Source organism: Aplidium turbinatum, chromosome 4 (genome assembly GCF_918807975.1).
Source record: "Aplidium turbinatum chromosome 4, kaAplTurb1.1, whole genome shotgun sequence".
NCBI classification, from domain to species: domain Eukaryota; kingdom Metazoa; phylum Chordata; class Ascidiacea; order Aplousobranchia; family Polyclinidae; genus Aplidium; species Aplidium turbinatum.
The window spans coordinates 22,751,918-22,766,422 of NC_137475.1; the positions used below are offsets into that span (position 1 = coordinate 22,751,918).

The 14,505-nt window shown below is 40.4% G+C and overlaps 1 protein-coding gene across 2 annotated transcripts in view; it reads left to right on the forward strand.

The window, feature by feature from the left end:
• The window catches only part of LOC145768554 (tubulin monoglutamylase TTLL4-like), a 98,947-nt gene that overhangs the window by 62,887 nt on the left and 21,555 nt on the right, over nucleotides 1-14,505 (forward strand). Inside the window, exon 18 of one of the 2 annotated variants that reach the window (XM_082580076.1) lies at nucleotides 3,351-3,470. The exons of the other annotated variant lie outside the window; for it this stretch is intronic. Coding sequence (XP_082436202.1) covers nucleotides 3,351-3,357 — 7 coding nt within the window. The 3' untranslated portion in view covers nucleotides 3,358-3,470. Of the gene's footprint in view, nucleotides 1-3,350; nucleotides 3,471-14,505 lie in introns of those variants that run through there. 2 annotated transcript variants of the gene reach the window in all.

Here is a 14,505-nt window from a genome sequence, read left to right on the forward strand (position 1 = left end):
TTTTAAGGCAGAACATGCCTTAAAGCTTTTTTGTTTGATTTGAATTACTCTAATCAGCCAAATTTACGTTTCGTTTTTCCTCTTCCTTCTACCATAAATACTTCACCGCATTCAGTTTATTTTGTGGTCATACTTTTGCTTGGATTGCACCAGGAGAATCTCTGAGATTTGGCACACCCAGGTGTTTTCCTTCATATTTTAGTGTCTCAGACACTGATACTGCCAAAGTTTTTGAAGCCTGACCTGGCTTTCAACCCAATATATCTTCCAAGAGTTTGCCACCCAATGAAGAACACAATGCTTTTGTGTTCGCTCCTCTCGAAATTGGTTCATGTGTGTTTGGCAGAAGTGTTACCTTAAACTGATTCTCTTTCTTCTTGTGGTAAATGTTAAGATTTCAAATTCGTCAAGGTTTGTACCACCAACCTGCAATACAGCTGCGACTCTGGCAATGGGTTTGATTGTCTTCTTCTTGCGTTTGAGGCCGCCACAGATCACGTTGTTACATCCAGGCGCAGCAGCCAATGGATTGTGTGTTCATCGAGCGGATACTTCGGTGGTGTGGGTTTCTTGCAGGAGCAATGCTGTCACGTTATGCACTTGTGTGAGATGTTCCAACATGTTGCATTTGGCTTTGGTAAGGCCTTTAACGTTTAGCTGCAAGATTGTTACTCCGACAGGAGGATGAATTTCTCTCATTGGACACCCGGGCCGAGGGTTTATCCTTTTACCACTCCGGGTGCCCTGTGAGTTGCGGTCTCTGATTGTTGCCGTTCGCTTCATAAATTTGAATTACCAGGACTCACCACGAGGAGGTTGGCAACATGAGTCCCGTTTGCTTGTCTGACACCGAAAGACGATCAACTGTGGTACAAACTTTTTCATTCGTCGTCGTCGTGTAAGCGTCTGGGGCCGAGGGTCTATCCTTTTACCACCCCAGATTTACGATGTTCTCGGACTACACTGGAAGGCTACTAGAGAGCAGCCAGTCTTTGGTTTCATCATCCATGACACACAGACCTTCCACTCCGTTAGGTGGCTTGAAGATGGAGCAGTCATTGATGATGTGGTCTGCGATCTGTTCCTCGGCACCACATTCACAGGAGGAGGAAGAGGCCATTCCCCATTGATGCATGGTTGAGCGGAAAAGCCCGACGCCCGTACGGAGACGGTTGAGGCGCACCCATGCCCGTCTTGGTAGTGTTAGACCGATGGGGCGTGTGTCGGCGTCGGGGATGAACGAATAGAGTCTGGTGGTACTTGACTTCCATTCAGAACTCCATTTATGGTCCGCCCAAGCAGCCGCAGAGATGTCTTGTACATCAGCTTCGTTGATAAAAAGTTGAGCGGCTGGCACGAATGGGTGTCTTGATTTCAGTCGACGGGGGTGCTCGTTTGGGAGAGCAGAGATCTTGTTGTGGAGAAGGTGGTTAGGCCCGTCCAAAGCCCGTCGACCGAGGGACAGAGTGGCTTCTTCGCGACGAAGCTCAGCGGGTTGGATGCCAGCGAGAATGGGAAGATTGTCCAATGGTGTGGGACGCAGGCATCCGGTCACTGTGCGCAGGGCGCTGTTTATAGTCTGGGAGCCTACGACAGAAGATTTCACCCCATAAGGTACAAAAGGTTTGACCCCTTGAAGTTACTGGGGTCAACCATGTCACTCACAAAAAGTATGGAAGATTGACCGCACCGGGTGGATCTGGACCCTAGAGCCCCCTAAAAAGCCCAAAAAGGGGGTTAATTTCACCCCATAAGGTACATGGACCAAACTTGGTGAAAACGAAGTTCTATGTCAGGACATCACAAAAATATCAAATCTAACAATATTTTCGAGTGGAAAGGTGATGTAAGACTCCCCCCAAAGTGACCCCCCAGGGGGTTAATTTCACCCCATAAGGTACATGGACCAAAGTTGGTCAAAACGAAGTCTTATGTCAGGACATCACAAAAATATCAAATCTAACAATATTTTCGGGTGGAAAGGTGATGTAAGATGCCTTCAAAGTGACTTCCCTTAATGTGACCCCCTCGGAAGGTTTATTCCACCCCATAAGGTACATGGACCAAACTTGGTCAAAATGAAGTCTTATGTCAGGACATCACAAAAATATCAAATCTAACAATATTTTCGGGTGGAAAGGTGGTGTAAGATGACTTCAAAGTGACTTTCCTTAATGTGACCCCCTCGGAAGGTGTATTTCACCCCATAAAGTACATGGACCAAACTTGGTCAAAACGAAGTCTTATGTCAGGACATCACAAAAATATCAAATCTAACAATATTTTCGGGTGGAAAGGTGATGTAAGATGTCATCAAAGTGACCCCCAGAGGGTTTATTTCACCATAGAGTACATGGACCAAACGTGGTCAAAACGAAGTCTTCTAGGGCACCACAAAATATCAAATCTAACAATACTCTCAGTTGGAAAGGTGATAAAAGACCTACCCAAAAGTGAATCTCCTCCTATAGTTTAATTTACTTCATCCCTTTCTCGAACCAACCTTGGTGTAACGAAAGTGCTATGCCAGGACAGTACGAATGGATTAAATTTAAAAATATTTTTATATAGGTTTTGATGAAATACATTCACAAGCTGTCCCATGATGCATGAAATGGAACTATAGCCTACTTTACAAAAAGTTTTTGTATAAATCATATTAAGTCAATCGAAAAAAGGCAACAGGACATGACAATACATGGCTTTGTAACACCAAAAACAGAAAGTACACAAGAAGCATATAGGCTACAGTAGCCAGAAAATTGATCCAAGATCTTGATACCACCACTAAATGTGGACTTAATCGAACAGCTGACTATCCAAATCAAAACGTTTCGAAATGAATCATTTGGAACGTTAATTTAGGCAGTAATGAACATTTTCCAGCTGCTACAATAAATAACCTAATAAACCCAATGCAGTAAATTTTTATTTAATGCCATTTGCTTCATGTCTCCAATCAGTTATCGTAACTGTTCATTCATAAACAGAGATTGTTCGTGTAAATGTAAACGGTCGTTTCTTTATTCTTCATTGTCACTGCTGTCGCTTTCACTTTCTTCATCTTATTCTTCAGATTCATACAATTCTCCTGTTATATACAGAGATAAAGCAAGCTGTCTGCGATGTACCAGCCCCAAGCAATGTGGTTATCCGCACGTCTGACACTGACTGTCTTGTAATTGGCTTAGGTTGCTATGGAACTTTTGATCCTTCATTAAAGATATGGATAGAAGCTGGCTTGCAAAGCAATAACACGCAGCGGTACATCAACATCAACCAGCTGCATAGGCCTACCGCACTTGGAGTGACGATTTGCAAGTGTTTACCTGCATATCATGCCTTTACAGATTCTGATTACACCTCGTCATTTAGCAGGAAAGGGAAAGTGCGGCCGCTGAAATTACTCCAAGGAAACCACGAAGCGCAGGCAGCTTTTAGCCAACTCGGACACGACAAAGAAATTAGTGAAGACACTATCATCGCCATAGAGAACTTTGTGTGTAACATGTACAAAAACAAGAAAATTAATTATGTCAACGAAGTCCGTTTACAAATGTTTTTAGACGGCTACAAACCCAAAAAAGAAAATGAAAGGATATCATGCATACCAGAAGCTACTGTAGATAGTAGTACTCTACCACTTTGTTTACGAGTACTTCTCCAGAAGACAAGGCGCACACATCTCATCACAAGATGGTGGTTATCTTCAACTAGAAGTGAACAAGCAGCAACGTTGCTGCTAGAGTATGGCTGGAAAGAAGAAGGAGGTTCTTATAAAGTGGTGTGGTTTGAAGGTAAAGGTATAAAGCATCTTTAGATGTCTCTGCGTGGAATCTGATCTCATCCAGGAAAGTCAAGAAGAAGGTAAACAGCATTGGATGTCGCTTGGGTTACCCTTTATAAATATAAAACTTTCTCCTGGTCTATCAGTCGTTTACTTTCTTACTGTAAACATTAGCCAATAACTGGCTGTAAAGTTTCGTTTTAGGAACCTATAACCAATAGTTTCTGCAATCTTGAGAAAAATGCCTGGGTGCACTAAATAACAAATAAATGTTGAACTTTTTCCAGTTAATAGTAAGTTGCAATGTTGCATTATTCGAAGAAAAATAGACGTCTGTAAAAGATAATAAAATTACTATTGTATGTTACGCATATCTGTAGTGCATAATAGCAATTGTTTCGTACAGTCTTTATTTCTCTGTATATAACAGGAGAATTGTATGAATCTGAAGAATAAGACGAAGAAAGTAAAAGCGACACCAGTGATTGATTGATTGATTGAATCTTTATCCTCGGACTGGGAAAGCTTCTTGCAGAGCTTAATCCTGGCAGTTTCGCATACTTGTAGAGGCTTTGAATCACTGGCGCAGGCCCGGTCACCGAGATTGACAGAGTGAAGTTTCCGATTGTTGAAGGCTTGTTGTCGGGGAATTATTCCATCCATTAGATGCCGCTGAATGGAGAGCAGCCCTTAACGTGCGTTGCTCAAGCGCACACCCCGAGAGTCGAACCAGCGCCGCTATTGATCTTGAAGCTTCTTCGTTCCAGAAGTGACGCGCTAACCAATTGAGTTACCGTTTACATTTACACAAACAATCTCTGTTTATGAATGAACAGTTACAATAACTGATTGGAGACATGAAGCAAATGGCATTAAACAAAAATTTACTACATTGGGTTTATTGGGTTATTTATTGTAGCAGCTGGAAAATGTTCATTACTGCCTAAATTAACGTTCCAAATGATTCATTTCGAAACGTTTTGATTTGGATAGTCAGTTGTTCGATTAAGTCCACATTTAGTGGTGGTATCAAGATCTTGGATCAATTTTCTGGCTACTGTAGCCTATATGCTTCTTACGTACTTTCTGTTTTTGGTGTTACAAAGCCATGTATTGTCATGTCCTGTTGCCTTTTTTCGATTGACTTAATATGATTTATACAAAAACTTTTTGTAAAGTAGGCTATAGTTCCATTTCATGCATCATGGGACAGCTTGTGAATGTATTTCATCAAAACCTATATAAAAATATTTTTAAATTTAATCCATTCGTACTATCCTGGCATAGCACTTTCGTTACACCAAGGTTGGTTCGAGAAAGGGATGAAGTAAATTAAACTATAGGAGGAGATTCACTTTTGGGTAGGTCTTTTATCACCTTTCCAACTGAGAGTATTGTTAGATTTGATATTTTGTGGTGCCCTAGAAGACTTCGTTTTGACCACGTTTGGTCCATGTACTCTATGGTGAAATAAACCCTCTGGGGGTCACTTTGATGACATCTTACATCACCTTTCCACCCGAAAATATTGTTAGATTTGATATTTTTGTGATGTCCTGACATAAGACTTCGTTTTGACCAAGTTTGGTCCATGTACTTTACGGGGTGAAATACACCTTCCGAGGGGGTCACATTAAGGAAAGTCACTTTGAAGTCATCTTACACCACCTTTCCACCCGAAAATATTGTTAGATTTGATATTTTTGTGATGTCCTGACATAAGACTTCATTTTGACCAAGTTTGGTCCATGTACCTTATGGGGTGGAATAAACCTTCCGAGGGGGTCACATTAAGGGAAGTCACTTTGAAGGCATCTTACATCACCTTTCCACCCGAAAATATTGTTAGATTTGATATTTTTGTGATGTCCTGACATAAGACTTCATTTTGACCAAGTTTGGTCCATGTACCTTATGGGGTGGAATAAACCTTCCGAGGGGGTCACATTAAGGGAAGTCACTTTGAAGGCATCTTACATCACCTTTCCACCCGAAAATATTGTTAGATTTGATATTTTTGTGATGTCCTGACATAAGACTTCGTTTTGACCAACTTTGGTCCATGTACCTTATGGGGTGAAATTAACCCCCTGGGGGGTCACTTTGGGGGGAGTCTTACATCACCTTTCCACTCGAAAATATTGTTAGATTTGATATTTTTGTGATGTCCTGACATAGAACTTCGTTTTCACCAAGTTTGGTCCATGTACCTTATGGGGTGAAATTAACCCCCTTTTTGGGCTTTTTAGCGGGCTCTAGGGTCCAGATTCACCCGGTGCGGTCAATCTTCCATACTTTTTGTGAGTGACATGGTTGACCCCAGTAACTTCAAGGGGTCAAACCTTTTGTACCTTATGGGGTGAAATCTTCTGTCGTAGGCTCTCGGTCTATTATGGCAGTGTCGATGTTTTGGCAGTGAGCACTGCGGCACCAAACAGGTGCACAGTACTCTGCTGAAGAGTAGACAAGGGCTAAGGCTGCTATACGCAAAGTGTCAGCCCTCGCCCCCCAGCTAGAGCCTGGCAGGCGCTTGAGTAGCGCAGCGCGGAGTGTGAGTTTCTTGCGCAGTGACACCAAATGGTGGCGGTATGTGAGCGATCTGTCTAGTGTCACCCCAAGATATCTTGGTTCGGGGCAGAAGGACAGAGATTTTCCGTTGTTCTGGACGTGTAGCTCACGATCAGCTTCCCGATTATGGAGGTGGAAAGCTGCTGCCACAGTTTTGGTTTCGCTGAGTTTCAGTCGCCACTTCTGGAGATAAGCTGAGAGAGTTTTCGTGTCCTGGCTAAAGGTGTCTTCTAGATTTTCCCACGACTTTGCGGAGTGGAGAATTGCCAGGTCGTCCTAGGGACGGTACATTACGGGACGCGCAACTCCGTTGTTCCTTCAACATTAGAAGGGTCAATTGCCAATTTGACATTTTTTTTACGCTTTACTGCAGGCTTGCTTTCAACTTAAAGCCTTAAATTACTTTAAAACCAACTTAACTCTTCTTATATAACCCATAAAAAATAAAATATTTTGTAAATTAGAAAAAAACGTAACTCTTCTAGTGTTGCGGATAAGCCAAAAGCGGATGAAGTTTCGCATCCCTATGATCTACAATCCCTAAGGTCGTCTGCATAAGCATATTTTGCGGAGACCGTAATTGGCAGGTCGTGGGTGTAGATGTTGAAAAGAAGTGTAGCCAGGACCGATCCCTGTGGGTCGCCGTTTTTCAAGCGTCTCAGTCTGCTTCGCCGTGAGCTACCGGTGGTGAGGGTGAAGCTTCGATTCCTGACAAGTTCCATAATCATATGAACCATATGTCGGTCAGGAAGCAGGCGAAGCAGCTTGCAAGTAAGGCCGCGATGCCATACGGTGTCATAGGCAGCTGTAAGATCTAGAAAGACAGCGCCGGCCTTCTTTTTTGCCTCAAAGCAATCCTCGATGTTTTGGGTTAAGAGTGTGACCTGATCTACGGTGGATTTTCCGCGCCGAAACCCAGCTTGCTCTTTTGGAAGGAGCGGGTCGATGATTGGGTTGACGCGTGCGTAGATCAGCCTTTCAAGGATCTTGAAAGGAACACAGAAGATGGATATTGGACGATAACTCCTTGGGTCCTCTGGTGGATTGTGCGGCTTAGAGATCGCAACTACTAAAGCTCTTCTCCAGATTTTTGGGATTGTGAGGTGGTGCAGGCAGGAAGAGAGGAATCTACGTAACCAGGACTTTAGGGCATGGCTAGCATGGAGCACAAGCTCAGGGCAGATCTTATCCGACCCTGGAGACTTGTGTGGTTTCACTAGACGGAGAGCTGTGGCGAATTCCTCTGGGGTGAAGTCTCCAGAGATTGCTTCCTCTTGTGGTGTTTCCACTCGCCAAAGGACAGATACTTCCTTGACAACAAGGCGAGATGCCTTGCGGTCCTTTGCAATAGGCTACTTGTTTTTAAGAATGCCAATACAATTGTTTCTGAACTAGTTGATGGCCTGCATTCTATAACATAGTCATCACGACGGTTATCAGTAAAATCTCTGTCTGTTTTGTCTAACAGAGTAATGAGCTAATCTCTTGCTTTTTAATATATCCAATATAGCGCAAGTTTAAAATTTCACAACGACGTTCTCATGACTTTTATGACGCCACATTGACGTCATCATCAAAAACAAATCTGACGTCGGTTTCTATCACACTAGACCCATTGAGAAATTTCAAAAGATGTTTATAGGTTGCCTGAAATACGCGAAATGTATTTTCACCACTAGTGGCGCTGAGTGTTGCTTCTTAATCTTCTTATTTTTCTTCTTATGTTGGTATTTATCACAGTACCAGTAGGTATGGTGTTGTGTTGACCATGGGTGGCAATGCGGAAAACGTTGGGCCGAAAATTAAATCGAAATCTTATACTGTTCTAATACTCTGTTGTTGGTTATTAGCAGTGTATATTAGTGGAAATAGTTGGCAAGCAGCACGAGCCGTTTCCTCAGAATATGAGTTGCAAATTGTCGCCCAAGTTTGAAGGCATAGTAAATGAAATTTTCAAACGGGAATTAAGCATTAAAATGCGTAAACTGAACATTGAAGAATACATTTCAAAAAGAATTACCGAAAAAAAATTGTTTTCAATGGCACTGGCAAGGCCCAAAGTTCAATGTTTCATTTATTTTTATTTTTTTTCAAAATGACCAAAAACTTTTTGGTTTGGTTTTTTGGCAAAAAGTGCAAACACTGCTCGAGAATACGTCACTATGGACAGCAATAACAAAAGCCACGTTAACACTAACATCAGATCTGATGTTTTGAGCAAACTGTCTGTTGTTTTGATGTTGAAACCTGCTGTTTTGATGTACATACATACATAGCCTACAGTTAAATCGCCCGCAGTAACAACCATTGCGCGATCAACTGATTGCTCACCTATAGTGACGTAGACTGTGCAGTCGCACGCTTCGCTGCTCACGCTTATTGTCGTTTTGAAAGCTCTGACAAAATTGGGCGCGAAATGCTGATCAGACCGCAATGGGGCAAAATTTTATTGAAAATCGTTTTATGGTAGCATGTTAAACACAAAGAACGTGGAAAATCGGCAAGTCAGGTTTTTCTTTTACTATCCCTTTCAGTGGCGGCTGGTGGCCTCCTGAATTGGGGGGGCTGCAAGGCAGCATATCCCAGAATTGTTGGAGGGCGATATCAGGCGAACCTTGCGGGCGTGTCGCCGAAGGCGACACCCACGGCGGGGGGTCTGGGGGGCCTCCCCCAGAAAATTTTTTACAATTACATTTAATTTGGTGCATTTTGAGAGCATTTTCAAAAGAAATTTGGGAGTGGAATAACAGTCAAAAATGCTGCTGTAGAGCTTGAAAAATACTAATATTTCAAATTTTTATATTCAAAATCAGTGCTAAATGCAAATCAAACTATGTTCTATGCACTTCGTCGTTTTCTCAATAGTTCGCTCAGTTTGTTGTCTGCAAATATTTATTGTCGATCGCCGGCATCGGACACGATTGTCCACATACGATCCACACAAAAAAATACACAGAAACAAAAGACAAACAGAAGTACATTCACAGGAATGACGCTGAAGTAAGCAATAAATTTATTAATCAATCGTCCATTTCAGATCATGCGATCCATATCACACAAATTAAACATGCGAAACAAAAATCAATATTCAAAATGAAATATCATACTTAATCTGTTCAAACACCCAACTATAAAAAGAAATTTAAACTTTATCAATCGATGAATGTTGATATCACTGCTGTGCCATAGCAGCCATCAAGGCTAGGTAACGGCATAGCCTACATAGTGGTATTATAATGAAGGAGGTAGTTTGAGTTACGATAGCAGTCATACCTTATCAGGGAATCAACAATAGAATTTGACGATGATTCACATTACCCAACAAAAAAAAGGCCCTTTTCCGTTGTAATGCATCAAATGTTATATGACATACAATGTTACACAAGACTTGATGTTCACGTAGCCTACGCTATAATGTTTGGGCAAATGGTGAATAATTCTAAATGCATTATTGAATGCAACACGCAAGCGATTAATTCACGTTGGTGATAATTTTCCCATGGTGACATGCATACATTGGGGTACAATATGAACGGAAGAGAACATTTTTAACTTCACTGGAGCTCTTGTAAAATTTTAATTTATTGGTAAAACAGTATAATGATCGTACTTGTCGGTTTATATCCTTGTCATCACACATTGCCGTGTCAAGAAATACACCCAAGTATCTGACGCTATCTACAGATTTGATTTGACTTCCGTTGAGCCGTGAAATTGGATTTAAATTTAACTTTAAGTGATTAGTTAGAAAATACATAGCAAACGACTTTTTGCAGTTAAAAACGATCTCATTACAAAGTACATAATCTTCGCACACACACAGTATATTGCAGTATACATGTAGTATAACCGTAGCTACATCTTTTTTGGAGCACCCTGCATGTATGCACCCACTGCTCCAGAACTAAAAATGCTTGGAAGTTAACATTTTTTATTCTTTCCTACAAAAATTATCTTTTGCCAGCTGAAGCCAGCTAGCAACCCTGCATGTATCACAATACAGAAGGACAAAGACAAAATTTCAATTCTATCACAAGTATAAATGCCCACTGGATGGCAAGTATAATTCAGTTCAATTCAAATTATTTTTCTTTGACAGAATGCAAAAGAAATGATATCGTAAAAAAGAAATACAGTAACAAAACCAACAAAAGGAAAAGGTGGCAAAACCTTAATGGTTTAAGACGTGCATGAAAGGATCTAATATTGCGGTATATGCATCGATAAATATAGTTAAGCACGGCCACCAAACCTGACACTTTAAAACAAGTAGATGAATTAGCTAAGAATCAGTCGCCTCCTCATTCCAGAAACAATTGGAGCGCCAATTCTTAAAGCAATGAGAACACGACTGAACCTAACATTACAAAAACAAACAAATACACACACACATATTGTAATTATAACCATTGATCTCGCTCAAGCCATAGGTGCCACATTTACTCTTTGCTACACATTACTGAGCATCACATATAAAGGACAGCGGACCTTTATTTATAGATGAATTCCATTCGGCGACTTTTTGCCATGGCAAAATGGTCAATTACCCTCTCGTTGAAATCTTTGGTTTCAGTTATTAAGCGATTTTCTATTGACACCATGGCTAATGCAGAAAGTCTTTCAGTACACATGGTGCTGCGGGAAAAGGTTTTAATCCTTTTCAGTGATGAAAAGCAACGTTCTGGTTCTGCTGTTGACATTGGAGTGGTAAGTAGAATTTTAGCTAGCTTTATTACTTCAGAAAAAGTTGATTGCATTCCTTCCAGGTTTAGCAACGAAAGCAGCTGCACAAGTCCACTCACTGAATGCATGTCATTTCTAGAATAGAGAACAGACAGCTCCGGTTTGAGCTTGTCTTTGATTAACATAGGGTATGCTTCACAACATTTTTCTAAAGCTTTTTCTGGAAACTGTCTTGCATATTGTGAAGCATTTTTCAAATTAAATAAAGTGCTTGCTTCAAGATGATTGGTGAACTTGAACCTTTCTTGACACTGCATTAAGACAACATCACATACTTCTTTAGCATCAATGATTTGGGATTCAGGCATTCTCCGTGTGGGTGAAGGTGACTCATTGTCTGCAGCAATGCCTTCCCTTATTCTTTGTATTGCTGACAGAAAATTATCCAGAGAGCACTGCACTTTGAATGACTCAAGCTCCACAGACTGCAGCTGAGCAAACAGTATGTCAACATGAGGCATGATTTTCGAAAAGAAATCTAACCAAAACACAAATTTTGGATCTATGAGCATTCGTTTTATACCAGCAGCAGCAAAGCCAGTCACCGAAGAGTTGCTTTGTTCCAAAGTTGAGCAGCATTCTATAAGTGCGTCTTTTACCTCCGATACAGCATTCACCGTCCTGCTTTTAAAATTCCATCGTGTTGCTGATGGGCGAGGAATACGCCTTTGAGCAACTTGGTCCAAAGCAGCCATTCTTTGAGGAGATTTGGAGAAAAAACTTGGGATTCCCGAAAGACTGTTAAAAAAGACTCTGACACTGGTATTCTGCGAAGTGGCTTTTTGTATAACCAAGTTTAGCTGGTGTGCATAACAATGGACAAAGTGTGCATTGCTATATACTTGCTTGATTCTTGATTGCACACCATTTCTTGCACCACTCATAGCAGCAGCACCATCATAAGTTTGTGCTACAAGTTTGGATGTATTGCTCCCAAGCAAAACTTTAAGTTCCTGAAATAGGATTGAAGACAGAGCTTCTGCTGTCTGGTTAGCAGGATTAAAAAAAACCCAAAATCTTTCAACAGGCTTCTCATAACTTTCATACCGTAGTACAATCACCATCTGTGTCTTCTCTGAGATGTCAGTAGTTTCATCACACATGATTGCTACAAATTCAGACTGTGATATTTCTTCTTTAATTTTGCTTTTGCAAAGCTCAAGAATCGTTTCCAAAAGCTCATTTTGAATAGTTTTGGATGTACCTTTGAATACCTTTGCAGAATTAAAATGATTTTGGAAGCGTGAGTCAAGATTGGAAGCAAAATCAATTAACCCCATGAACACACCAGGATTTTTTGAGCCTTGACTTTCATCATGTCCCCTTAATGGCAATTCAAATCTGCCACAAAATTTTATACAATCTATAATCTTTGACAATACTGTTCTGTTCTTCGTTACTTCTTCATTATGTTTAGTAATGGAGAGTTGATATCCAGAATCTATAAGTGTAGCAATATTAACTCTGCCAAGCAAAGTATTGTTCATGTGGAAAGTTGATCTACTATGCTTCTCTGTCTTTCTACTGAGATGTTTCAGGTCTTTCACACCTACTTTGGTCCAGGAATGTTCTTGATCTCCACCAAACAGTAAACAGGGAAAGCAAAAGAAAGCATTTTCACTGTTGCAGCCACACAGCCAGTCATGATCATCATACACATTTCTGTTAAACTTCCTTGCATAAGGGTTACCTCTACTGGTGGATGATTGGGAAATGTCAAGGTTTGGAGTGGGTCTTCCTTGTGCTTTGATGCTAAGTTTTTCTTGCAGAGACAACTGGGAAAACCTAATTTTTTTCAATGACATTACAGAATTATCCATTGTATATAAATTGCAAAATGTTCCAATTAAAGTGTAAATTATTATAGCATAAACCTGTTAAGACAAATGAAATCATTGTCAATTTTTTTAAATGAAGGTAGATTCAGAGTCAAAATAAGAGTATCCATATATATATGATATTTTTTTTTTATTTATTTGCATCAGACTCAAGATGAAAGTAGAAACAAAGCAGATACTCAACTCCGAAGATCTGAGTCGTAATGTACCAAATACAAAGATTGAGTGTAACAGTCTGTTCGCATTAGTTCATATATCCATTGGTTGGAAGACAAGTTACAGCGGGTTACAAACTGATATAATTTTTTACAAATGAAAGCTTGAAAAATGGTGATATTGTTATCAACGAATGCAGAGGTGATGCTGCATCGTCTCTGCAGATTAAACAACATTCTGTAACAATTATTGTATCCAACACGTAAGCGATTACTACTGGATAGAAGATAGTTACACCATAGTTGACAGGCATATAAAGGCATACAATAGGAACGAAACAACACATTTTTAACAGCAATCAAACGTTTGGAAAACCTTGCTTTTAACATGTTTTCAGAACAATACAATGACCGTAATTGTCGTTTCATGTCTTTATCATCAGGTAGAAGCGTTAATTATTACTCCAATATATTTCAAGGGTCTCAAAGCAGATACGATTTTTATTTAAATACCGTATTATATATGATCGGATTATAGCCAAATTTCAACATCTAGGCTTTATATAAAACACCAACAGTTTTGTTGCAATTAAATATAATGTCATGAGAAACTACATACATTTGACAAACATTGATGAGTTTCTGGAGTCCCTTGACACTTGATGCAAAACAACACAAGCCTTCAGCATACATTAAATGATTGAAGACAGGAGTTGCCAATGCAGCAGCCAACAGAAAGACCGTTTAATTCAGAAGATAAATCATTCATGTAGATGCACTTCTGCAGCATACCGGTACTAGACCTAGAGGGCAGACACTAGTGAAGCACCTAACTTAACTATCTATCACTCCTGACGGATCACTGAGTGGAAACAATTATCGTTCCTTGCCCTAGAAAATACTATACCAACCCTCAGCAGCATGGAGTCACATGCAAAGATCAAAACTGGGCAAAGATCAAAACCCTAACCTTATTCCTAACTCTAACCCTTACCTTAATTAACCCTACCTAACTTTAATCCTAACTCTGGCAACACCTGATTGTAACTATGGCAACAAGTGTGTAAAAATAGCCACTTTGTAATAACAATAATAGGATGGATAAAGAAAACCGGACATAAAAGAAACCCATCCTCAGGCAAAAGCAGGTTTCGATGTGGCCCAGGAGAGCAGGTGTTGAGCTCTTTTTATGGTCAGACTGCACATCACAGTCACACAGTAGCCTAAGACGATTGAGGTTCGAGATCCAGTGTAAGTTATTGTTTCTTGTCCTAGCACTATTGTTTCTTGTCCTAGCACTGTTGTTTTCTTGCCCTAGTACCGGTACATCCTATAACCTGTTGAATACCCTAATCCTACAGCTATCACATTTACAGTCATGTCTCATCGCTACTCTGCGAAACAAAACTTAACT